Raw genomic sequence first — 26,265 nt, 5'->3', positions numbered from 1 at the left:
GATGACCATTCCCAACCCTCTAACTATCGTCCAATTGCTTTAACATCCTGCACGGTATCTCAAAATTTTATGAGTCAATTCTTAACCCTCTGCCGCCAGAGGGTTCCTGGCCGCGGCACACACCTCCCTGCGGGCGATTTCCAAGATTTTGGAAAAAATACCCTTACTTCAAACCCTCATATCTGACAAACTATAATAGCTAGAGATTCAAATAAAAGTTCATAAGACTCAACAACTCTTCCTTTTTCCAGTGATGGTGTCCCGAGGTCTCTAGGTGGTCCCATCGATGAGTAAGGATGACTTGAGGACGAATGGTTTTTCATGTTTTGGTGCGCTGCCCCGAGCGCGCCACTGGCTGCGGCCTTGGCCCAGCCGGCTAGCGTTGGCAGCACTGCCTGGAGTGGTGATTGTAACACTGCTCATGCGTCCTTCGAAGGAATGCGGAAGATTCCACTCGTTTTTTCCACTGCTCCTTACTCACCGCTGTGAGGATGAGTCAGAGAATGTCATCACCCGGTTCATGCGGCTCACCCAAGGATTTACCACCCGCTCCATAACGCCTCTATGCCCTGTAGGTGTGTGGGAAAGGAAATATCTCATCATTTTTTCTGTACTCACTTCTTCCATAAGGAATATTTCTCCTTTACCTTGTTTTTCTGTTCTCACTTCTTCCGTAAATAATCATATTTCTCCTTTACTATGACACTTAGAACTGCACTGTACATCACCATTATGCGTAATTACACTTTGACAAGTAAATGTTGTTGCTCTTTCATGCATTATCGTAGAGTAGGAGGTAATTATTTGTACTGTAAATCATACTGCTTTGTACTATTCAGGGTTATAGTGAAAATCATAGAAATGTTTCACACAACTAACATTATTTGTATGTCACATCACAGATACGCTAATGCTCATATTTGGCACAATCTCCCTGAGCATTGAGTGAAATAATTTAGGTATAGCCAAGCACGTATTTTTCTTTGTGGCCCGCTCACAGGTGGTTTTCTTTCAGGTAACACGTAGGCAAAAGCAAAGTATTTCCAATAATTTTCAAACCAATATCCAATACACAGTATCAATTTCTGTATTGCACTTACTATAAATCACTTATTTGCACTTGTTGAACTTATTATAAATGACTTACATCTTAGCACTTACTATACTTCACTCATACTATCACATTTTTCACTCATTTATGAAAATACACAAACTTGTGCATTACTGTACATTATTCACACTTCCCCACACACCTGCTCAGTACGCACGCTTGGATTGATACTTTGAGAAGCATTTGGGGCATAGGGAGACCTTGCATTCTTCATATTGGTACGAGGTCTCTTTTTGTGCTGGGGGACGGCATTTAGTTGTGTGGCAGACGTGGCACCGCCTGTATGCCAGACGACCTGCTGCTGTTGTCCCGATGTCCACAATCTTGTGCCGACGGAAGTACTCAGCACATCTGAGCCTGTCAGCTGGAGCCGCTGTGCCCCGCCTAGCACCTATCACCTGAGCAGTTGAATATTGCTCAAGGAGTTCGCGTGCAAGCTCTCTCTCAAACTCTCGTAAAGAGAGAGGCTTCCTTACAAGCTCCTTGAGCAGTATGAAACTGTTCAGGATGGCAATATCAAGAATGTGTAAGAACGCCTTCTTGTACCACCTGCAGGACTTACGTAGGCAATATACCTCCAGTTTGCATGTCCGATTTATCAGCCAGCCGCATGTTGATATTGTAATCATTGACTGCATCTGGCTTTACCACGGGTTCCCTGGTCCTGTAGTCTGTTTTACCAGTTTCCTCCAGCACACCCTTATGAACTGTAGACAACATGTTAACCCGTCTCTTATCATGCCAGAGAAGGGCTAACATGTTCCCATATTTCTTTGTCAGAAGGGCTCCTTTCTCAGTATTTACCAGAAATACTGGGAAATTCTTTCTGTTGGCCCTTACAGTTCCACAGGACTCAGTACCATGGTCAAGCAAATGCTTTGTCAACGCCAGGGCTGTGTAATAATAATCGGTGTACAGAATGTGGTGCCTGTTGAAATACCTTTCCATCAGCACTTTCACTACTGATGCAGAGAATCCATGATCATCGCTAGGTATATCAACATCTGTCGCCGAGTAAACTATTACATCCAGCACATATCCAGTTTTACAGTCACAAAGCACAAAGAATTTCAGGCCAAATCTGTGATGCTTTGATGGCACATACTGAATAAATGCAAGCCTGCCCCTGAATAACACCAGCGACCCGTCAATAAACACTTTCTGGAATGGACGGAAAACCCTGGAGAATGACTCTTTCAGCATTGTCAGGATTGGTCTTATTTTCCATAACCTGTCGTTCGGTGCAGGCCCGTAATTTCGATTGAAATGTAGGAACCTCAGGATTGCCAGGTACCTATCATGGGCCATGTATTTTCCGAAGACAGGTGTGCCAACGAGCTCATCCACCGACCAATAGTCGTGAAGCACGTGTTTTTTTACGTGCACCATCAGCATGGTCAGGGTGAGCCACACAAACATCTCCACCACCTCTACGGGTATCCATTCACGCATGTGCGTGCTCTTGCTAGCAGGTACGTCCAGCCAACGCAAGCACATGGCCTGGTGGAAATTAATTTCATCAACCAGGTACTGCATAATTGCAGTTGTGAAAATTGCCTTGAATAGACTACTATAGTCCAAGGCCTGGGGGGAAGTGCATCCTCCTGCACACCTGCACCCTCCTCATCAAATGCTGGCACAGACGGCTCAAAGCCGGCACCATCCTCCCACACAAATGTATCTACTCTACCCACACGTTGCACTGCGTTGCACTGGCAGTTGCACTGCATTTTCCAATCACTCGTACACGACCACATGCACAGTCACAGGCAGGGGGGAGGAGAGGGAGGGAGAGGAGAGGGGGAGGGAGAGGTGGGGGAATAAGCGGGTGATGACTCACCTGACGCGGAACTTTCCTTTAAAGATGCTCGGTGCTGTGTATCACCACGTGGCTCCTGTCAAGGCAATACAACTCCTGAAGGGCATGGTTGAGGTGATTCTGCCCTTGAAGTGGTAGGCTGAGTTGTGGGGGAGCGGTGGAGGAAGATACGTCGGCGAGCAGGTGAGGAGAGTGTGGGGGAAATTGCTCTGCGGCGTTTTTTCCGCAGATGCCCGCCAGGTCTACTTCCACTTTCCTGATATCCTGGGTCATCTACCGCATCCTCATCAGCAAAATCATCGCTGTCGTAGGCTCTCGCTTCCTCCTGTAGAGGTCGGAGAGCCCTCTCTGGCGTCGGAGAGCAAGTAGGGGATGGAGGGCGAGAGAGCTCGCTCTCCATATGGTAGCTTTGTATGCCCTCTGACAACGTACTCTCTCAGTGTTCGAGATGACAGTTTCGTCTAGGGCACGTCCTATGGCACTATCACTTAGCCCTTTCCCTGGCACAAAGGGCATGACTATGGGGGTCGATGAGGCGATCAGCCCTTCACGTGGTGGAATGGAATCGGACGACATCGAGGAAGATGACATGGCTCCTCTCGCTACCACTGCCAAGTACAGACTGAACAGTGCAACCTGTGGGACTTGCCTACCCCATAGGTATCACAGAAAATGGTCCCGCACTCAAACAGTGGCAGGAAGGTGAGTGTGGTATAGCAAGGCAACTGGTGGCCCTGCTCGCCCTGAATCCTGTTGTGCATACACGTCAACCGGCGGATAAGGGTTAATAAAGAAATTTTAAAGCATCTTCCCTATCACAACCTTCTTTCTGATCGTCAGTATGGGTTCCTTCAGGGACGCCTCACTGGCGATCTTCTCACCTACCTTTCAGACTCCTGGTCATCCTCCTTTCGGGACTTTGGCGAAAGTTTTGCCATTGCACTTTACATTTCAAAGGCTTTCAGTTGAGTCTGGCATAAATCTTTAATTTCCAAACTGCCCTCTTATGGTTTCTATCCTTCTATATGTGCCTTCATCTCTAGCTGCCTTTCTGGTCATTCTATAGCTGCTGTTGTAGATGGCCATTGTTCTTCTCCTAGATCTGTTAACAGTGACTTTCCTCAGGGCTCTGTCTTATCATCAGCTTTACTCCTTTTATTCATCAGTGACCCTCTAAGCTGTACATCTAACCCTATCCACTCATACACTGATGACTCCACCCATCACCTTTCCATTCTGTTCCTGCAACGTCCATCTCAGCAGTTACTTCAGCAAACAAGGGATGAGGTTATAGCACACCTAATGTCTGACTTGGCTCGTATCTCTGAATGGGGTAAAAATAATCTTGTTGTTTTTAATGCGGATGGGCGCATTTACCATACATTCACTTGTGGCCTGCGGTCTGTTAGACACCCAATGGCCATGCAGAAACACAACTCCTGGTGACCGGGTGACTTTGGACGTTCGGTAGAGAGGTGGACGGCCGCTGTCACTGAACATTTACTTGTGGCTTGCAGTCTGTTTTACACTCGCATTGGCAGTTAGGAAAGACTTAGTCTCGTGACCATGTGACTTTGGACATTCGGTGAGGATGCGTACAGACATTTTGACACCATCTGTGGATTACAGTCGTATTACTCAGATGCTGGGGGTTCATTGTGAGTGATCGGACGAACGCCGACTTTGGCCATTCAGTACTGGGGCAGACGGATATTTTAGCCTTGGTTGTGGGTTGTGTCCTACTTTCCGCTCACAGCTCGAGCCCAGCGGCCACAGTACAGAGTGTTCGAACATGTCGGCTGGCGAGCCAAAGTTTTCGGGGACTTTTACATCCGGATAATAGCAAGTAAATTCAAGTAATGGTTTCATAGAAACAAGGTCCAGTGTGCAGATAATGAACACATCCGAATATTGTGTGTCCGGATTTATGAGCAACTGCTGTACTTCACATATTTCTTCTTCATTGTTATAGATTTTCTCCTCATCCATGATGGACTGTATTTTATCTTTTAACTTTTGTTTTGCTTCATATGTACCTGTGAAACAACTTTGGCTGATCAGTACTTATATTTATTATGTCTTCCTCAAACTGCCTTTGAGCTTCTCTCCTTATCCTTGTATAATCATTTCTTGCCTGCCTGTAGTTGTTATATGCTCTCTCATTTTTATATTGTCTGTATCTGATCCACAGCAAATCTCTTTTCTCTTTTGTATTTTTACAATCAGTATTAAACCAATTCTTTATCTGTATTTCCATTCTTTGTGCAGTGGGACACAATGCTAGACTTCTGGACTCGGGTTTTGTAAAATTCACAGAATTTTTTATATACAGTATAACTTTTATATCTTGTCCTCTAAGGTCCTTTTCACAATCTGCATCCTTAAAGTACTTCTTTAGGTCATGATAGTTGCCCTTTTTATAGTTTAGTATCTTTTTGTAATTTTCATTAACTGTATCACATGCTATCCTGAAATTATAATCTAATACTGTACTGCTTGGTCACTTTTGCCGAATGGGGAGTGATAGATTATGTTGTCAGTTTCATTTTCTTGCTTAGTAAGTATGAGATCTAATAATGAGGGGTCTTTTGGTCCTCTTTTTCTGGTGGTGTTCTTTACATGTTGTGTAAGAAAAAACTCCTGTCTAAGATCCAAGAGCATTTTATCCCGTCAGCTTTCATAGCTTCTTACATGTAGAATATTCCAATTTATATTTGTTAAAATCTCCTGTTAGTATCAGTCTTTCAGATTTTTCTTCCATTCTGTATAGTAGGGTTTTTAAGCTCTGAATTGTCTTTTCTGCCAGGCCTTCTTATTCATCCCTATTCCATGTGTTTGTCTTGGGTCACATATATAAATTTACCCCAATTATTTTCCCTTCTGGTGTACTAATCTCTTCTGTAGGTAATTCTACTTGCAAGGGTGTGTCTGTTTCTGTCTCTTTTACTTGGAGTGTTTTCTCTGTAGGTATCATAACTCCTCCTCCCTTTTTCAAATTTCTGTCTCTATGCCAAATATTGTACTCATCCAGTTTTAAGGAGTCGTTTGATATCCTTGGGGTTAATTTTGTTTCTGTTAGACAGATAACATGAGGCTCATTTTCTTTTATAAAGTCTTTTATTTTGAAAGGGTACAGCAGAGAAGAAAGGTTCCTGGTTCTATGAAAGCAGTGATAAGAAACAGGGAAGTGAGCATGGAGGTGAAAAAGTTACTACATGACAGTATTGTGATACCAACTCAAACGTATGGAAGTAAAGCTTGGACGTTATTGGAAGGACACAAGTCAGGAGTGAGAGCAGTGGAAAAGAGTTATTTAAGAGGAGCCTGTGGAATCACATGGAGAGACAGGCTGACGAATGAGGATATAAAGGAGTGTTGTGGTGTGGATGTGGATGTGATAGGAATCGTTATGAGGAACACACTGAGGTGGTTTGGCCATGTGGAGAGGATGGAGGGTGAGAGGCTGACGAAGAGAGTGTATGTGAGTGAGGTGGAGGGGGGAAGAGGGAGGGGGAGGCTGAGGATGAGATGGAGGGATGGGGTGGAGAGGTATATGAGAGAGGGGGGGTGTGAGTTGGGAGCAGGGCAGTGACATGGCTGGGGACAGGGCGACGTAGAGGCGATTTGTTTGTGGCCACCCCAAACGGGATTGAGACGTCTGGCAATAGATAGATAGATAGATTTTATCTCTAATGATCTGGATACCATTCCATCTACATTTGAGCCCATCAGCTTTGCCATGTTGTTCATATATATGACACTGATTAAGTGTGCCATTATACTTTTATGTAGACTCTGCTGTTCATGTGCAGTTTTCTTACTTGCAATCCTGGTACAGTAATAATCCTGTAATCCAAATCACAGGGGACCGAGGGTCTTTCGGACTACTGCATTGTTTTTTTCGGACTATTGGGAGGGCTTTTTGAAAACATTAGAAATATGTACATGATCATTAAATAAATACTTAACATGATGTGGGTTATTGTTCTACTCAATGGAAATGCATAGAAGTGTAGATGAATAGTTGCAGGCAGGTACATCTAAGTCCTAGGGCAAGTCCAAACCAGATAAATCCTTAGATAAAATCCAGAAAAATGTGAAAAAAGCCCTGAAAAAATTTTAAAAAGCCCAGAAAAATTATAAAAATTTCACCCTGACATATTTGAAATATTGGGATTTTCATGTTATTGGTGGCCGGATTGGAGGACTTTCACTGAACTCTGTAAAAAAAAATTTACGTCTCTCTTCATCTGATCTTGCATCATTCATTCATTTTGCTTCTTCCCTCTACGTTAAACCTTTAGTAATCCCCATTCCTCTTGAGTGAGGCACCTATATATCCATACTTATTTGTATTCCTGTGATTCTTTAAGTTTGTTAGCATTTTTTAATACGTCTTCTACATTGTTTACACATTGAAAGGTTACTTTCAGGGGCCTTGACTTGTTTCTCTCATATTTCCCAAATCTCTTAACCCCTACACCGCGGGCATGTTTACCAATGTTTTGCGTGTCCCGCGGGGTTATTCGGGCTCCGACAGACTCTAAAAAAATATTTGCCAAAAATCAGTTATTAGTCCTAGAATATTAAAATTACATATGCTTATGGCACATACCTTCAGCTTTCTCCTGGAATGTTTGTTGAGCCTTCGTCGGTTACCGTAGGACTTGTGGAAACCTCTGAAGTTGGGTAACGAAGTCTCCACTTTACACTTCCCGACAACCCGTAATATGATTACCACAGCCAGATATTAACACTATAAACACTACTCTATGATTTTCAAGTAGTTTGGGATCCATACTCCAAAAAAGAACCACTGTGAAAGCAATGGAAATTACTAGCGCGTCTGACTGTCGCACTTGCGCTAGTTCGCTCTTGGTACTCTGTCATTTATTATTCATAAAACCCTTCACACTTTATATTTCTATTACTATATCACACTTATATATATCTGGAGTCTTTCTCCATAAGTTTCCTTCAGTAGTATTAGTTTATTGTCACTGAAGTCATTCAATTTTTCATTCAGTAAAATACGTAGAGAGCCACGGATTCGCTTTCACTGTTATAACATAAAGTATTTGTACTCATATTCTTATATTACTAATTACTTACATTACTATTTACATTTTCTATTGTATTTTCAATATTTACCCTTCTATTTTACTTACACTATGTTATTTACTGTCACTTTCAGTAAGATAAAACTATAATACACTGTTCAATCATATGTACTGAACATCCATTGCTTTCACTTGCTATTTACACATTATTTACACATTATTTCCACATTATTCTCCTTTCCCACTTGCACTGTTAGAACTGCTTCTGGCTGTGGTAATCAAAGAAGCAGGTAACACAGAGGGGAACCTGGCACTCAGCACACTGCCAAGAGGTGCGTTTGTGCTCAGGTGTACGGCGGGTGGTATGTGCACACACCTGACACCTGCGGATCGCAGCCTTCCTTTTCCCTGTGGCAGGCATTAGCTCCAGTCTGTGCCGATCCATATACGCCCTCTGCTCAAGTCGGTCGGGAAGTGTTACTGGATGGTGCCTTGGAGCTGCTGCTGTCACCCTACCATATCTTTCCAGCAGCTGCTGGACACAAGCCCTGGCAAACAACCTCAGGGAGAAGGACTTGGGTGGCTTGACCTTCATCTTGTACAGGATGAAGGCGTTCAGCATCGTCATATCTATGAGATGCAGAAAAACTTTCCTGTACCACCTAGTATTCTTTCTGAGGCAGTTGATCTCACCAATCATCACGTCGGACTTGTCCACCAGCCGCATGTTGATATTGTAGTCCAACACAGCATCAGGTTTCATCACAGGTTTGCCTGTCCTACGGTCGACCTTCCCACTGTCTGTCATCTCCCCCTTATGTACGGTGGTGAGCATGTGCACGACCCTCTTGTCATGCCACCGTATTGCCAGCATCTTCTCAGACTTGCGTAGGTGCACGTCTCCTCGCTGCGAGGTTCCTGCCTCTGGTAATTTAGGGAAGTGGGCACGATTACTTTTGACAGTGCCGCAGGAGCCAATGCCATGCTCAGAAAGGTATTTTGCAAGTTTCGGTGCTGTATAGTAGTTGTCTGTATACAGCACATGATTCCCACCAAAATACTTTTCAAGGAGCACTTTCACTACACAGCCTGAGAAGCCAAGGGGGTGTGTTTTATCCAGATCGACAGTGCTGGCTGAATAAATGACGAAGTCAAGGATGTACCCTGTCTTACAGCCGCACAGTACAAAGAACTTAATTCCAAAGCGATGGCATTTGCTTGGAATGTACTGAACAAACCGAAGACGTCCTCTGAACAAAACCAAGGATTCGTCAATGACAACCTTCTGAAAGGGGTGGAAGAATGACATAAACTTATCCTTCATTCTGCTCAGAATCTCCCTTATCTTCCAGAGTGGGTCGGTTTGGGAAGGTACATCGTTGTCGGCAAAGTGGAGGTTTCCCATGATGTTCCGGAAGCGATCTCTGGCCATGTACTTATTGAAGGTGGGTGAAGGTAGTAAGGGGTCCATGGATCGGTATTCTTCCAACTCATGCTTCTTGGAGTGTGGCACGAGAAGCATGAGGGCAAAGAACACATACAGCTCCTGCACTTCCAGCATGGACCACTGTTGCATCTTGGCTGCACCTGTACCACTTGCAGCATGTTGTGATTCATACCTGTTGGTCTCACCACATATGTGCTGTATGACTTCGTCATCTAGGAAGGCCAAAAGGTAGTCCACACACTCAGCATTATCGTCAATAGTGAAGGCAGGCTGAACTCCTGAGGAGCTCTCATGAAACACTAAATGTTCAGGCACAAAATCAGACCCTTCTGTCCATGCGAAGGCGTCCAGGATTCCCTGTTGTGGCGGTGTAGGGTGGGTGGGTGGTGGTGGTGGGTGGCTTTGAGGAAGATTTACCCCATTCAAGGTCACTTGCACTGACCCTGGGTTGCCGTACAGCACTAGCAGCCCTTACTCTACTACCAACTCTACTTTTACCAGTCTGGGATTTACCTCTTCCTCTACGGCCTGCCTTCACTGTTGATGCTGGTGGTGACTCCGACGACGAAGACTCCGGAGATAACTCAGCAGACGATGAGGAAGAAATGAGCGAATTGGGGCTTGGGGATTGGGGAGGTGAATCAACTCGGGACTCATGGCAGACTGGGTCACGCGGGGGCATTGTTCTGGGGCTAACACGCCGCCTTTTCACTCCCTTCCCAAATTCTTTGCCTTGCTGCACTAACGGCTCCTTTCCCTTGGAGCTAGGGATAACTTCCGACACTGAAGCACTCGTACTAGCACTTTCTGGCACGATTACCTCACCCGGCTCATCACACAATTCACCCGAATCGTCAAAATCACTATCTATCATCACCATGGACAATTCTGCTAGTTCACGTGCCACTGCAGAGTCACTAAGTCCTTTCCTGCTTCCCTCACGACTTTTTAAGGGGGTAGAGGTCACGGGGCCCTTTGCAATGGGCGCAGAAGCGTCAGAATTGGCGGGGCGCGAGTGGGACATGGTTTGACCACAGCGGAGGACAAGGAACTAAATGCCGCGGCGTATCTGAGAAGGCAAGGGTTGACAATGACACTGAGGCTGACTGCTGCTAACTTACATGCTAATTTTTTATTGGTAGAAAATCTCGACAATACATAAAGAAATAGGTAGTTCCAGGTGAATGTAAATGTCACTTAGGCTTCTCCCTTCCTTTCTGATATATATTTTTATTACAGACATAGATTCCAAGGCATAATTCAAAGGGGAAATTACCGTGGTAATGTAGCGAATGAATGCACGTGAGGTGTTGTTAGGTGATAATTAGCCAATTCCTTGTGTATAACACTATCACTTACCTTATTTTTTTTTGGTGTATATTATTTTGTATAAGTATAGGGCATAGGGCTTATTTCAATGGATGAAGTCTGTGGAAAAATCCAGGGGAAATTTGCTTAGCGCAGCACGGCGTAGGAGGTGAGAGGAGAGGGTAATGGAGGGGAGGTAGGGAGGGGAGTCAGGAAGGGGGGAAAATCGCTAAAATGTCAACAATGGATGGGAGTACAGATGAGATTTGGAGTGCTGACTAGTGTTGGACATTGGCAGTACTGATAGATGATACAAGCCACCACTTGAGAGCCCGGGATAATTCAAAATAACACAGAATCACAAAAGTGACGCCCCACGGTATGATCCATTGTGGCCGAGCATCACGAAAGTGACGCCCCGCGGTTAAGGGGTTAAATTCCTCTACATCTTTCTCACAGATTTCCTCTGATACTACTTTCAATATGTTCATTATATTTACCATCACCATGTTATCCCTGGTGATTCTGTTCCATATTTCTTCTTCATCTTTGCCTGCGATCAGTATAGATTTGTTAACCCGCTGACTCCCATCGACGTATATATACATCCACACATTTTGTCACTGTGACTCCCGTTGACGTACATAAACACACAGCAATTGCAAGGTCCCTAATTTGCACAATTTTCATATTTCGCTCGTGATTGTTGGTACGTATACACGGGACACCTTCCTCTACAAGATGCCAGGCAGGATCAATGCCTTTCCCCTTCATGACCTCCCCCCCCCCTCTGCATGCCCTTGTCTCGGCAATTCACCTGTTACCAGGGACCTGGCCAGTAAAGACATGTCATGCCACGGTTCGAAATTCAAGGCCAGAGTGATTCCCCAATCGATGACAGTGTGGAGGACAAAGTTTACATAGCATTAGAGGAAGAAACAGTCAGAAATGATGATCAGGTAATGTTGCCAAAAAAGGTCAGGTATGTTGATGTGTTTGTTAAGTGAAACAATGAATATATTGCCTATATTACTGTGTGAAAACCAATATACTCTCGTACTACATTTAAATTCGTACAAAATAAATAAATACCGTTTATGAGTGGTGTGGAATAGTTACCCTTCCGTAGAACTCGTTTTCTTTGGAGCCAGCCTGATAGAAAACACAGTAAGGTAAGGGGAACTGCTACCTGTATTCAGTATTTTAAACCTCAGGTGACCGATTTCTCTATAAATTTTTGATGTTTCTCACCAAAAGCGGGGATTTGAGCCAAAAATTTTTTTTTCCAAAATTGGTTGGGATTCGGGTCGGGGTCAGTGGTGGAAAATTGGTTGGGACGGGGCGGGTTAATCTCAACTGTTGTCTTTATCAGCCTTGGGTTTTTTCTTATGATGTCTTTCTGAGATGAGATGTCTGAGGAGTATGTGTGGAGTGACGCGTATGGATCGAGTGCGAAATGATGAAGTGCGAAGGAGAACCGGAGTTGTTCGGGAGATGGCTGGTAGAGTTGAGCAGAGGGTGTTGCAATGGTTTGGGCATATGGAGAGAATGGATAATGAGCGATTGGTGAAAAAGATAACTAGATCTGATGTGAGAGGTGTAAGACTGAGAGGAAGACCACGAATAGGATGGATGGACAGTGTGAAGAGAGCGCTGGATGCGAGAGGGATGTCTGTTGAGCAAGGAAGAGTGGCTGTGCGTGACAGAAATAAATGGAGAGAAATTGTGAATGAATAAGTGATGACGCAGCCCTGAGGGGATATTCTCCCGCATTTGGTCTGATCAGCTAGTCAGGTCAGGTGCGGGTAAGGGGATGGGTCTGTTATGATGTGGCAGGGGTAAACCAGTTCTGCTGTCGGGCCCTGCTGTGGATGTCACTGCTTGCATTGCGCAGTTGACCCTTGTGCGGTGTGATGCGGTGAGGATCTGTCCGTTCTCCCCTTTGGGGCTAAGATGCGAATGAATGTGTTTGAATGGATGAGTAAATGGAGAGTGAGTCGTCCTGTCTCGGCTACCTCCCTTTCCTTGGGGGAAGCAGCCTAGGTATATAGATAGATAGATAGATGTCTTTCACTTCTCTTGTCATGTCCTTTGCTTCAGCCATGTTTTTTAGATCTTGACTTGTTTTGGCTACTTCTGTCCATGTATTTTATACCTCCTCTCATCATTTCATTTGCCAGAGGTATCATCTCATCAGTGTTTCTGCTTTTCTCTGTCAGATTACCTTCTTGTCTAATTATGTCTTTATCATTATTGTATTCCTTCAGAACTCTCTCATGGATGACTACTGTATTTCCCATTTCGTTAATTTTCTTCTTCAGAATGTCTACCTCAGGTTGTAGCTCACTTATTGTTGCGGTTTTTCTGTTCAGTTCCTTTACTGTACCAGTTTCTCATTTTTTTTTCATTTGTTGGTACAGTTCCTTCCTTATTTCATCAGTTCCAGTTTGAAAGTTTCCTCCAGTTTATTTGCTTTCTTTGCTAGGTTATTCAGTGTGTCCAGTTCCAACAGGTCTGTGTATTCATCATATTGTTTTTTACTGTTTCCCTTCCTCTTACCTAGATGCACTTTTTAGAAGTACTCCAACAGGTCTGTGTATTCATCATTTTGTTTTACTGTTTCCCTTCCTCTTACCTAGATGCACTTTTTGGAAGTACTCTGTCTTACAGAATTGTATTTCTACTTACAGTTTAGGATCTCCTTTATGTCAGTGTTTGTGTGTGTGTGTCAGCATCATAGAGAGGGGCACTGGTGTTGTAGTGTGTCAGGTTAGGCTAGGTTCAAATACTGTTTACCAAAGTACCACAGTATTTTCCATAAATTGTTGTTGTAAGTAGGGGGTACTGGCAGATCAGCTTCTTAGGTGGTAATGGAACTGAAATATGGAATTTTCTATGCAACTAAGTGATTGATCATTTACATTAAAAAATAAAACAATCATAGCAGCATAATTAACTTTTTATCTAATAGGATAAAGAACTGTCAGTAAAGACAACGTGTAATGAAAATATACTGGTACTCTGCTGTGTAAGGTTAAGAGGAGGAGGAGGAAATAATGGGTTGTACTGATAAGGCTGACTTATGTCAAATAGCCCTGCGATTTCAGATGAGTGGTGAGGGTACCAAGGAGCGACCTCCAAGGCCAACACCTCCAGCAATGTCTGACCCTGTCCCTGCCTCCCCAGAGCAAGAGTTTGAACACACCTACCGTGAGGCTTACAAGCTCATCGACAGGGGCATCACACTTATTACTGAAGGACATAATACTCAGGTGCGTTAGTGGGACATCTCACTATTAGTGAATGACATAATACTTAGGTGTGTCACAAGGACATCACCCCTAATACAGAAAGTCATACTTGTAATACTCAGATGTTTCACAGGTACATCACAGTTCTGTACTGAAGGACTTAATGTTTATTTGTCACACAGTTATCACACTTACTGAACAGTATAAAACTCAGTTCTTTTATAGGAACATGTTATTTAATTGCTTTGTTGAATTCAAATTCCTGGTAGTTTGGTGAAGCACCAGCCATGGTGACAGTCTTCCCATATGCACATCGGTCCATACTTCCATGAGGCAACTCAGGGATTTTAGTCATGTAATATCACTGGAGATGTAGGTCATTTACCTAACCCTAAATGTTCTTGACTGTGGTAGCCAAGTCTTAGGTCCCCAGTCCTCCCAGGGAGGGTATGTACAGACATCGGAATAAGTTCGTTTCCTTTTCCGTGTTTGTAACACTGCTCGAAGGAGAGCTATCCCCTCCTCCTCCCTTCCTCATAGTCCCACACTCCCACCCAACCCCCCCAATTTTCTCTCCAACCCCATAACCCCACCCGATGCCCTCCAAACTCTCACTCACAGCCAGCTAGGGGTTTCTGTACTTCAAGCACCTCTCTGATTACGTGTAGTCTGAACAACTAATAAAGGAATAGTACAGTATATATCTTAAACCAAGTTAGGAAAAAGTTTACTACACTGTGAGAGAGAGAGAGAATATATCTGCTGTGATTAAATGTTGCTGCAGTAGACACCTCTTTTACACACACACACACACACACACACACACACACACACACACACACACACACACACAAGAGCCACCAAGGAGAGCAGACGTGGGCCAACAGCGCTCCATACCGAGCCAGCACGGCCAGTGGCATTATGTAAATTAGTATCTTTATATGAGTCAAGCTCTGTACCACGTTAGACTAAATGTTTTTTTATTATTTAAAAAAAAAAAAAAAAAAGTTTAAACAAGACTTAGTTCAAACAGAAAAGAGAACCGAGTAGCGAAAGAATGCGCTCAATCAGCTGATTGTTTGTTTAGACTACAACTGCCCCAGGGAATGTAAGTACTCTGTGCTTTTAGTACTGCAAAATGGCCACATACTTTAGTAAAGCAAATTTGGAAAAGAAAAGGGATAAAGGTAGAAAGCAAGATGATGATTTCTACCAAGAACTGGTTGAAATGGAGACTCACAGTAAACTGGTAGAGCGTGTACACAGACTGGAGATGGCTTTCCAGAATGAAATTGATGAAATAAAAAAGCAGATGCACTTGCAAAAGGAAGAAATAGAAAAACTAGGAAGGAAGGTCAACAAGAAAGACACGACCATAGGTGAACTAACAGTGGAAGTGAGTACACTTAGGAGGAAAATCAGTGAAATGGCAAGTACAGTAGTCAATCACGAGAGTATTATGGAAGAGTTCAAAAATGATTCATCATTCATTCATTGCCAGACGCCATGTATCCCAGACGGGGTGGCCAATGGCTTAGAGTTAATTGTTTTACAGGAAGGGGCACTAATCCTCCACCAACCCCACTTGACACGTAGGGATGCCAACAGCATCTGGTGTTCCCAGGCGGTCACCCATCCAAGTACTAACCAGACCCAACGTTGCTTAACGGCCATACCACGTTGAGTACCCCGCTTCCCGTCCGATCAGCGAAGTTAAGCAACGTTGGGTCAAAAATGATACAGAGACAATTAGGCAAGTAAGCAGTCTGATAGACCAGAGCAGTGATATTGAGGAGAAGATAACACAGGTGAATGAAGCTGTGCAAAGCTACAAAAATGATGTGGAAACCACGTATGCTGAAATGGTGAAAATAAAGAAAGACTTAGAAACAAGGGTGGAAGAAAAAAGCATTAAAAAGGAAGTGAAAAGAATAATCCAAAACAATCCAAAGTTAGTCAGAGATTCAGTAGATATCAACAAATCTATAGTAATCACTGGTATAGAAGAGGAAGAAGTAAAAAACAAGATCTCAAGAGACAAAAAGGAGATGGCAAATGTAATGAGCTTATTGAAAGAAGTGTAAGAGGAAATCTGTAGTAAAGACAGAGAGGAACACAAAAGGTTAGGGAAATACGAGAAAAGCAAGTCAAGACCTCTAAAGGTAACTTTCCGGAGTATAAACACCGTGGAGGAGATACTAAAAAATGCAAAGAATCTTATGGAAAAAGAGGTGGTCAAAAATGTATGGATAAAAAGATGCTTAACACAAGAGGAACTGGAATTACTGAAAGAGAAGAGGGAGGAAGCAAAAACAAAAAATGAGGGAAGATCAGAAGAGGAGAAGAACACATTTTTTTTTACAAAGTAATAGGATTGGAGGTACAAAAGTGGTACCTAAACAGGAGGGAATAAAAAGGAGGAAGGTAGTAGAACCAAGTCATGACAAGTATATAAACAAGATGATAAGGTTGATGTACTCAAATGTGGATGGAATGGTATCCAAATTATTAGAGATGAATGATTATGTCAGAGAAAGTGAACCATATATAATATGCCAAACTGAAACAAAATTAACACCAAGGGTATCCAATGACATACTAAACTTAGAGGAATATAATATATGGAGAAGAGATAGAAACTTAAAAAAAGGAGGAGGAATTATAATATTAACTAAGAAAAATCTAAAAGTCAATAAAATAAAACTAGATATACCCTCACAAGTAGAAATGATTGCAGTAGAGATCAACACATCTGAAGGGAAAGTAATTGTAGCCAATTTGTACATGCCACGCAGATCAAACACATGGGAAAGAGACGAATATGAGGACCTGGCAGAGAGTACAATTCAGAGTTTAAGATCATTACTACATAAAATGGAAGAGAAATCGGAAAGAATTATACTAACTGGAGATTTTAATACAAATATAAATTGGAATACTCTAGATATAATAAGCCAAGAAAGCTGTTGGGACCAAAAGCTCCTGGATCTCGTGCAAGAGTTTTTCCTAATGCAACATGTGAGGGAAACCACCAGAAAAAGGGGACTCGATGTACCTTCAATGCTAGATCTCATATTTACTAGGCAAGAAAATTATATTGACAGTTTAATATATCACCCTCCACTCGGCAAAAGCGATCATGCAGTACAAAATTGCAACTTCAGGATAGCATATGACATAGTTATCAGCAATGAAAGTTACCTATATATCTATCTATCTATAGCCCGATGCCCTAATCCCGCAAAGGGTGGCCGCAGACAAAACGCCTCCAAGTCACTCTGTCACCCACCATTTGACTCCCCTCCTCCCAACTCACCCCCCCCTCCCTCATATACCTCTCAACTCCATCCCTCCACCTCATCCTCGGTCTACCCCTCCCTCTCCCTCCCTCCACCTCACCTACATACACCCTCTTAGTCAGTCTTTCATTCTCCATTCTCTCCACATGTCCAAACCACCTCAGTGTATTTCTCCTGATCTTTTCAACCACATCCACATCTACCCCACAACGTTCCTTCACTTCTTCATTCGTCAACCTGTCACTCCACGTCACTCCACATGCTCCTCTCAAGTAACTCATTTCCACTGCTCTCACTCTTGACTTGTTCCCCTCTTGCAATGTCCACGCCTCGCTTCCATACGTCAGGGTAGGGATCACAATACCATCATGCCTAAACAATAAAAAGGGAAATTATCATGACCTAAAGAAGTATTTCTTAGAAGTTGATTGGGAAAATGAGCTTAGAGGACAAGATTTAAATGCTGTATATAAAAAATTTGTGAATTTTATGAAATAGGAGTCCAGAAGTACATCCCACAGCACAAAGAAGCAGGTAAGAAAATACAGAAATGGTTCAATACAGAATGTAAAAAATCAAAAGAAAGAAGAGATTTGTTGTGGAATAGATACAGAAGACACAATAGTGAAAGGGCATATAATAATTACAAACAGTCTATCTGTCTATTTATTGCCAGACGCCTCAATCCCGTTTGGGGTGGCCACAAACAAATCGCCTCCAAGTCGCCCTGTCCCCTGCCATTTCACTCCCCTGCTCCCAACTCACACCCCCCCTCTCTCATATACCTCTCCACCCCATCTCTCCATCTCATCCTCGGCCTCCCCCTCCTTCTTTCCCCCTCCACCTCACTCACATACACTCTCTTCGTCAGTCTTTCACCCTCCATCCTCTCCACATGGCCAAACCACCTCAGTGTGTTCCTCATAACGCTTCCTATCACATCCACATCAACACCATTACGCTCCTTTATATCCTCATTCGTCAGCCTGTCTCTCCATGTGACTCCACAGGCTCCTCTTAAATAACTCATTTCCACTGCTCTCACTCTTGACTTGTGTCCTTCCAACAACGTCCAAGCTTCACTTCCGTACGTTAGAGTTGGTATCACAATACTGTCATGTAGTAACTTTTTCACTCCCATGCTCACTTCCCTGTTTCTTATCACTGCTTTCAAAGAACCAGCAACCTTTCTTCCCTGCTGTACTCTTTCAAGCACTTCACCCTCCAAACCTCCATCCTTACTCATCACACTACCCAAGTACTTAAACGTACTCACATTTTCCAATTCCTCACCATCCAACCTCGCTGTACATTCACTGACTTCACCTCTCTCAAAGACCATCACTTTACTCTTCCCTACATTCACCTTTAGATTCCTTTTCTTACACACTCTCTCAAACTCATCCACCAAGCCTTGCAGCTCCCCTTCGTCCTCACTCAACAACACAGTATCATCTGCAAACAACAGTACAGGGAGTTTCCAAACACTATCCTCTCTCACCAGGGCCACTCCAACATCCACTATCCTACCTTGTACCTCTTTTATTACCCCATCCATGTACAGATTGAACAACCATGGAGACATGACACATCCCTGTTTCAACCCAACTTTCAAAGAGAAAAATTCACTTAGTTCACCATCCACACGCACTGCAGCCTTCGCACCATCGTACATACTCTTCACAGCATTCAACAACTTCCCATCTACTCCATATATTCTTAACACTTTCCACAATCCTAGTCTATCCACCCTGTCATATGCTTTCTCCAAATCCATGAAAGCCGCATACAACTTCTTTCCCTTCTCTAGAAACTTTACAAACAGGCAAGAAACAATTATACAAGAATAAGGAGGGAAGCCCAAAAACAGTTTGGGAAGGATATCATAAGTAAAAGTAGTGATCACCTGAAGCTATTTTACAGCTACATCAGAAGCAAAACTAAAGTAAAAGATATAATACAATCCAGTACGGACGAGGGAGTCACCTATACACAAGAGAAAGATATTTGTGAAGCACTAAATAAGAATTTCCAGTCAGTTTTTACAGAAGAAAAAAATTTTGAGAGGGACTATGTGGAACATGCATGCCCACACATACTACCAGATATACAAATATCAGAAAAAGTAATACAGGAGGAGTTAAGTAAATTAGACAGAGGAAAAGCAAATGGTCCTTATGAAATTTCATGTTGGGTGCTACGAGAATGTTCAAACGAGTTAAGTAAACCATGGTAGAGGAGTTTGGAAGGGTGTGTGAGAGGAGGAAATTGAAAGTAAATGAGAATAAGAGTAAAGTGATGAAGTGTACGAGGTTGATAGATGGTAGGGGGATGAATATAGTTTTGAATGGTGAGTTGCTTGAGGAGGTAGATTGTTTTAAATATCTAGGGTCACATGTTGCTGTGGATGGAAGAATAGATGCAGAAGTGAAGTTTAGAATAAATGAAGTAGGAAAGGTGCTGGGAGGAATGAAAAAAGTGTTTAAATGTCGTTCGCTTAGAATGGATGTAAAGAGAAGGCTGTATGAGGGTGTTGTGGTACCGACTGCATTATATGGGTCTGAAACATGGAATATGGGTGTAGCAGAGAGGAAAAGTTTGAATGTAATGGAGATGAGATGTCTGAGGAGTATGTGTGGAGTGACGCGTATGGATCGGGTGCGAAATGATGAAGTGCGAAGGAGAACTGGAGTTGTTCGGGAGATGGCTGGTAGAGTTGAGCAGAGGGTGTTGCAATGGTTTGGGCATATGGAGAGAATGGATAATGAGCGATTGGTGAAAAAGATAACTAGATCTGATGTGAGAGGTGTAAGGCTGAGAGGAAGACCACGAATAGGATGGATGGACAGTGTGAAGAGAGCGCTGGATGCGAGAGGGATGTCTGTTGAGCAAGGAAGAGTGGCTGTGCGTGACAGAAATAAATGGAGAGAAATTGTGAATGAATAAGTGATGACGCAGCCCTGAGGGGATATTCTCCCGCATTTGGTCTGATCAGCTAGTCAGGTCAGGTGCGGGTAAGGGGATGGGTCTGTTATGATGTGGCAGGGGTAAACCAGTTCTGCTGTCGGGCCCTGCTGCGGATGTCACTGATTGCATTGCCCAGTTGACCCTTGTGCGGTGTGGTGCGGTGAGGATCTGTCCGTTCTCCCCTTTGGGGCTAAGATGCGAATGAATGTGTTTGAATGGATGAGTAAATGGAGAGTGAGTCGTCCTGTCTCGGCTACCTCCCTTTCCTTGGGGGAAGCAGCCTAGGTATATAGATAGATAGATAGAAGAAATCCTTGAGTCAAGGTAAACTACCTGATATTTGGGGACCTGGAGCGGTGGCATCTTCGCCGTGGGTCTACCCCCCAGAGGCTGTCGAAGAGAAGAGGAGGACAGCACGGGGGCCAAACCACCGCAAACCCCCCCGACCCCTCACGGGGCTCGAGTACCTGGGAGTGGCTTTGGTCGCCCAGGCAAGTACCACATCTCCCAACACAACACACACAACAACACCGTTTTTTCTACACCGAGAAATGACTCCCCGGCTGTCATTCTAGCCGGGGACATTGAGAGCAATCCAGGACCCACCAACAAATACATATGTCCAACATGCTCAAAACCTATCACGTCAAGCCGACAGACAAAAGGTTCAGTTCAGTGCAATTCCTGCAAGAACTGCACCCATTACACCTGCACAACACTTGCATCCAGAAAACATTACACAAACACCTGGACCTGCTCCTTATGCCCCTTCCCCTCCACCCATCAACCCCCCCACCAATCCTACTCCTACTTCCTTCACACCTCCACAGCCAAACCCACTGACCCTTCCCACACCATCCAGTCCCCCAACTCCTCGCATTCCAACCCATCCTAATCCACCTCAACCCTTACCTCCATCACAAGCTTCTCCTACCCCTTCCCCTCCACCCACACCACCTCCCTCCTGTGCTGCAGCAGCCGACACACATCGCACACACAACATAAACATCCTTCAGTTAAACATAGATGGCATAAACACCAAAATACATGAACTCACACAATTCATCAAACAACAGAACATACACATTGCCATCTTACAAGAAACAAAACTGCACAGAGCACAGAAAACACTGACATTTCATAACTTCACCACCATTCGACAAGACCGGGCCGACGACAGAGGCGGTGGACTCATCACCCTGGTACACATATCCATCAAATTTGCAGATACCAGTGCACACACAAAGTCACTACTCCCCCCACATGACACCACACCAGAAATATAATCAATTAAAATACGCACTGGTAACAAATCACACATAACAATCGCTAACACATACATTCCCCCCCAATCGTCCCCCACACTACCACACAATTACTCTCCACAGATACACCTTATCACTAACATACCCAACATCATCCTGGGTGGTGATTTCAACGCCAAATCGTCAGCCTGGCATGTCAACAACCCTGACACAGACAGAGGGCTGGTACAACAATCCCAGACAGATCATCTTTTCATACTAAACAGTCTAGACCAACATACCCATATCCCACACCAAGTCCTCTTCCTCCCATCATCTCCAGACATCACCTTCTGCTCCCCAAACCTCGCTCCCACTACATCATGGAGAGTGGTCAAAACCCTAGGTTCTGATCACCTCCCAATCATCATCACTACCAAAACCAGAATCACCCCAGCTGGCCACAAACACACATACACTAATTATAAGAGAGCCAACTGGGAGGCCTTTGTAACAGAAACAGAACAACATTTCGAAACACTAAACACTACACCCATCACAAACATCAACACCGCTGTGCACACTTTCAATACAATCATACAAAACGCAGACAAAAGACATATCCCTAGAGGCAACAGAAAGAGACACAACCCCAATTTCACACCAGAAATTCAAGGCCTCGTCATACAATGGGACACACTGCGACACTCCCCAACACCTCATACATAAGACACCATACAACAAATACAAGAACTCAACACTCAGATAAACAGTAAAATATCGGAACAGCAAACACTAAGCTGGAAAAATTACCTCCAAACACTTGACCACAAAACAAACATCAGCAAACTCTACAAAACACTAAACAGCATCACACTTTCCAACAACAACACCACACAAGCACATGCTGCCATCACAACAACAGACACCATACCCTCAAACAAGCAACAAGCATACACTCTCATCAATCACTTTTCACAAGTCAGCCATCTAACCCCCCATCCGGAAGACCGACATATCATTAGATGTAAGAGACAGTTCCCCACAGACCCAGACTAAGCAACTTTCACTTACAACCAGACGAAGCACATCATTAAAAACCTCAAGCACTCATCTGCCTGTGGACCAGACAACATAAGCAACATTCACCTTAAGCACCTAGGACCACAAGGCATACAAGCACTCACCAACATATCAAACTACAGCTACTCACACAACATAATACCCAACATCTGGAAGCATGGCAATATCATCACTATCCCTAAACCCAACAAAAACCCCACGTTAACCTCCTCACATCGCCCCATCACACTCCTCTGCACCCCCTCTAAAGTCACTGAATGACTGATACTACAACTAGTCACACCTCACATTCCCCTAGCCCAGTCACAACATGGCTTTAGGCCACTACACTCCACAAACACCCTTCTTACAGACCTTACACAGAGAGTTTTCGATGGCATGAATTCAGCTAGACCACCACACAAAACACTCCTAATCACACTAGACATTAGCAATGCTTTTGATGCCATCGCCCGCCACAACCTCACAAACAAAATACTCAACACAAACATGCACAATAACAAAAAAAGATGGCTGGCAAACTACTTAGCAGGCAGATATGCACACGTAACATTTGCCGGTCAGTCTTCTAACTTCAGAAACTTCACAAACGGCGTCCCCCAAGGATCTGTTTTGTCCCCTACACTCTTTAATCTATACATGCACGACGTACCCACACCCCACACACCACAGATACACATAGCTTCCTATGCAGATGATATAACACTTACATGTACACAACAAAACGCAAACACAGCTGCACACATCATTCAACCTTACCTCAACACACTACACGAATGGTTCACCACAAACAGGCTCAAAATAGCCCCGGCCAAATCTACAGTGACTCTTCTCACAAACTGGACAGGAGAACATAGTCACATCCCACACCTCACCATAAACAACACTCCCTTACCACACACACACACACCTAAAATCCTTGGTGTAACATGTAATAGGGTACATCAGTGTCATTTAAACAACACATCACAAACATAACACCAAGACTCAGTGCTTTGAGGTCACTTGCCTATACAACATTCGGACACAACAAAGAAACCACCACTACAGTATACAAACAATACATACGTTCAGTGATGAATTATGCAAGCCCTGCCTGGGCTTCTAACCTGACCAAAACACACTGCAACACTCTACAGACCATACAGAACAAGTCCCTAAAAAATAATCACAGGCTGCACAGCTACTACATCCACAGACCACCTACATCAAGAAACCAAAGTCCTCAAAGTCAAGGATCACCTAGACATGAGAGGCACCCAGTTTCTTGCTGCAGCCCCCACAAACCCACAACATCCACTATATTACATGGCAGCACATCCACCTACACCAAGGAACATCAAAACAACACCCAGCACACAATACCATACACAAATACTGTCATCTCTCCCCCCTCGCCCACCTCAGACCAGCTTCCAGAAGCATATCCACACTCAGATCACTCGCCGCTCCGTTCAGTCACTTAAAGACAACACACAGCTGCATGCTCGGCCTCCTGACATCCACCCTTCTGAATCCTATCTTCCTCGTGAGGACAGGGTCCACCTGGCCAGGCTGAGATGTGGGCACCATCCAGCCCTCTTAATCTACCAGAAGAGGCTGAATGACTCCGTCGCTGATGTCTGTCCAGGATGCAACTCAGCACCCCATACTATTAAGCACATTATGGAAGACTGCATTGCACACTATCACCTACGCCAACAACACAACATACACTCTTTGAGAGCTCTGTGGGAGAGCCTGGTCTTGGCCATGGCCTTCCTAAGGGACTCTGGGCTGTTCGGCCAGACTGCCTAGGGAACAGCTACTACTGCTACTACTTGATATTTGGAAGAAAGCAAATATTGTCTCCTTATTCAAGAAAAGGAATAGACAAAATCCACTCAACTACCGACCAGTATCACTGACCAGTGTTGTAAGCAAGGTATTAGAAAAGCTTATAAGAAAAGCTTGGGTAAATCATCTAGAAGAACACAATATGATAACAGAAAGACAGTTTGGTTTCAGAAAAGGAAAATCATGTGTTACTAATCTGTTGAGCTACTATGACAGAGTAACAGACTCAGTACAGGAAAGAGAAGGATGGGTGGACAATATCTATTTATATTTCAAGAAAGCATTTGACACAGTACCTCACCAAAGACTTTTATGGAAACTGTACCATCAAGGAGGAATTCGAGGCAAACTGTTTCGTTGGATGCAAGAATTTCTCATAAAAAGAGAAATGAGAACAGTACTAAGGGGAAACTACTCATCGTGGAAAGAAGTGACTAGTGGAGTACCACAGGGCTCAGTGCTGGCACCAATCATGTTTTTAGTGTATATAAATGATATAGACAGTAACACTTGAAATGAAAGCTATTTAAATATGTTTGCAGATGATGCAAAAATACAAAGGAGAATTATTAACACAGACTCTTGTAAAGAGCTACAAGAAGAATTAAATAAACTTCATGAATGGAGTAATACATGGCAAATGGAATTCAATCTGGACAAGTGTCATGTAATCAAGTTTGGTAAAAGTGGAAAAAGACCTGATTGGGATTATATGTTAGGAAATAAAACCCTACACACATCAGAAAGAGAGAAGGACCTAGGTGTGATTATCAATAACAGACTATCTCCGGCTGACCACATCAGTGAGAAGGTACGAAACATGTATACACTGCTTGCAATTATGAGAATAGCATTCACATACATAAATGAAGACATGCTAAGAAGGATAATAACATCATTTATCTGACCAACCCTGGAGTATGCATCAGTGGTCTGGAGTCCTCATTTCAAAAAACACATAGACAAGATTGAACAAGTTCAAAGGGCCACTACAAGATGGATACCAAGCTTAAGAGATCTAAGCTACGAAGAAAGACTAAATAAACTGAATCTACCAACACTACTGGAGAGAAGGAAAACAGGTGACATGATAATGCTATATAAATGCATATCAGGGAGGGAGAAAATAGACATAAATGATTACTAAACATATGGGGAAGCCTCAGCAAGAGGACACTGCAAAAAAATGCAAAAGAAGAGAGGTGATAAAGACGTGAGGAAATTCAGTTTCCCAAACAGAGCAATTGATCAGTGGAATGCACTACCGAATGAAATAGTGTGTGCCAAAACAATTCACAAATTTAAGGATATGTATGATAAATGTGGTTTAAGACACGGGACGGTACGAGCTTGACTCATTCCTGTAAAGATACAATTAGGTAAGAACACACAGAGGAAAGAAATAAATCTGCTGTGATTAAATGTTGCAGTAGTAGACACCTCTTTTACACACACACACACACACACACACACACACACACACACACACACACACACACACACACACACACACACACACACACAGGAGTTACAAGGAAAAGTTAGGATCTTATTGACTATGCAGTCCATACCGTGGAGGTACTTCTTGTTTGCCTGGGAATGCATATCCAATTCACATTTATTCAAGTGTAAGATCCTGCCGATGAATCCCTTAAACTTCTCTATTATGGTGTTAACAACGCCCATGTTGAGTCTGGTCCATGTGGAGCAGATCTTGCACGTGAAAAAGTTTTCACGTAATTCTGCTGGTAAATTTTTTCATTTACAGCTTCCAGTCATGGTTGTGTGCCGAGTCCGTGTTAAGAGTAAGCAACTTTCTGTGTAATGATTGTGAAACCCA

At 43.5% G+C, this 26,265-nt stretch overlaps 1 protein-coding gene across 1 annotated transcript in view; it reads left to right on the top strand.

Annotated features, from left to right (window-relative positions):
* The window catches only part of spartin, a 556,986-nt gene that overhangs the window by 15,818 nt on the left and 514,903 nt on the right, over positions 1–26,265 (top strand). Inside the window, exon 2 of the mRNA XM_080276831.1 lies at positions 13,853–14,017. Within this exon, the coding sequence (XP_080132957.1) occupies positions 13,853–14,017 (165 nt within the window). The remainder of the gene's footprint in view (positions 1–13,852; positions 14,018–26,265) is intronic.

This window comes from Coenobita brevimanus, chromosome 67 (assembly GCF_032717465.1).
Source record: "Coenobita brevimanus isolate Jiangsu-jjx chromosome 67, ASM3271746v2, whole genome shotgun sequence".
NCBI lineage: Eukaryota > Metazoa > Arthropoda > Malacostraca > Decapoda > Coenobitidae > Coenobita > Coenobita brevimanus.
Note: the sequence above shows the minus strand (reverse complement) of the source record. Positions and strands in the feature narration are given on the sequence as shown.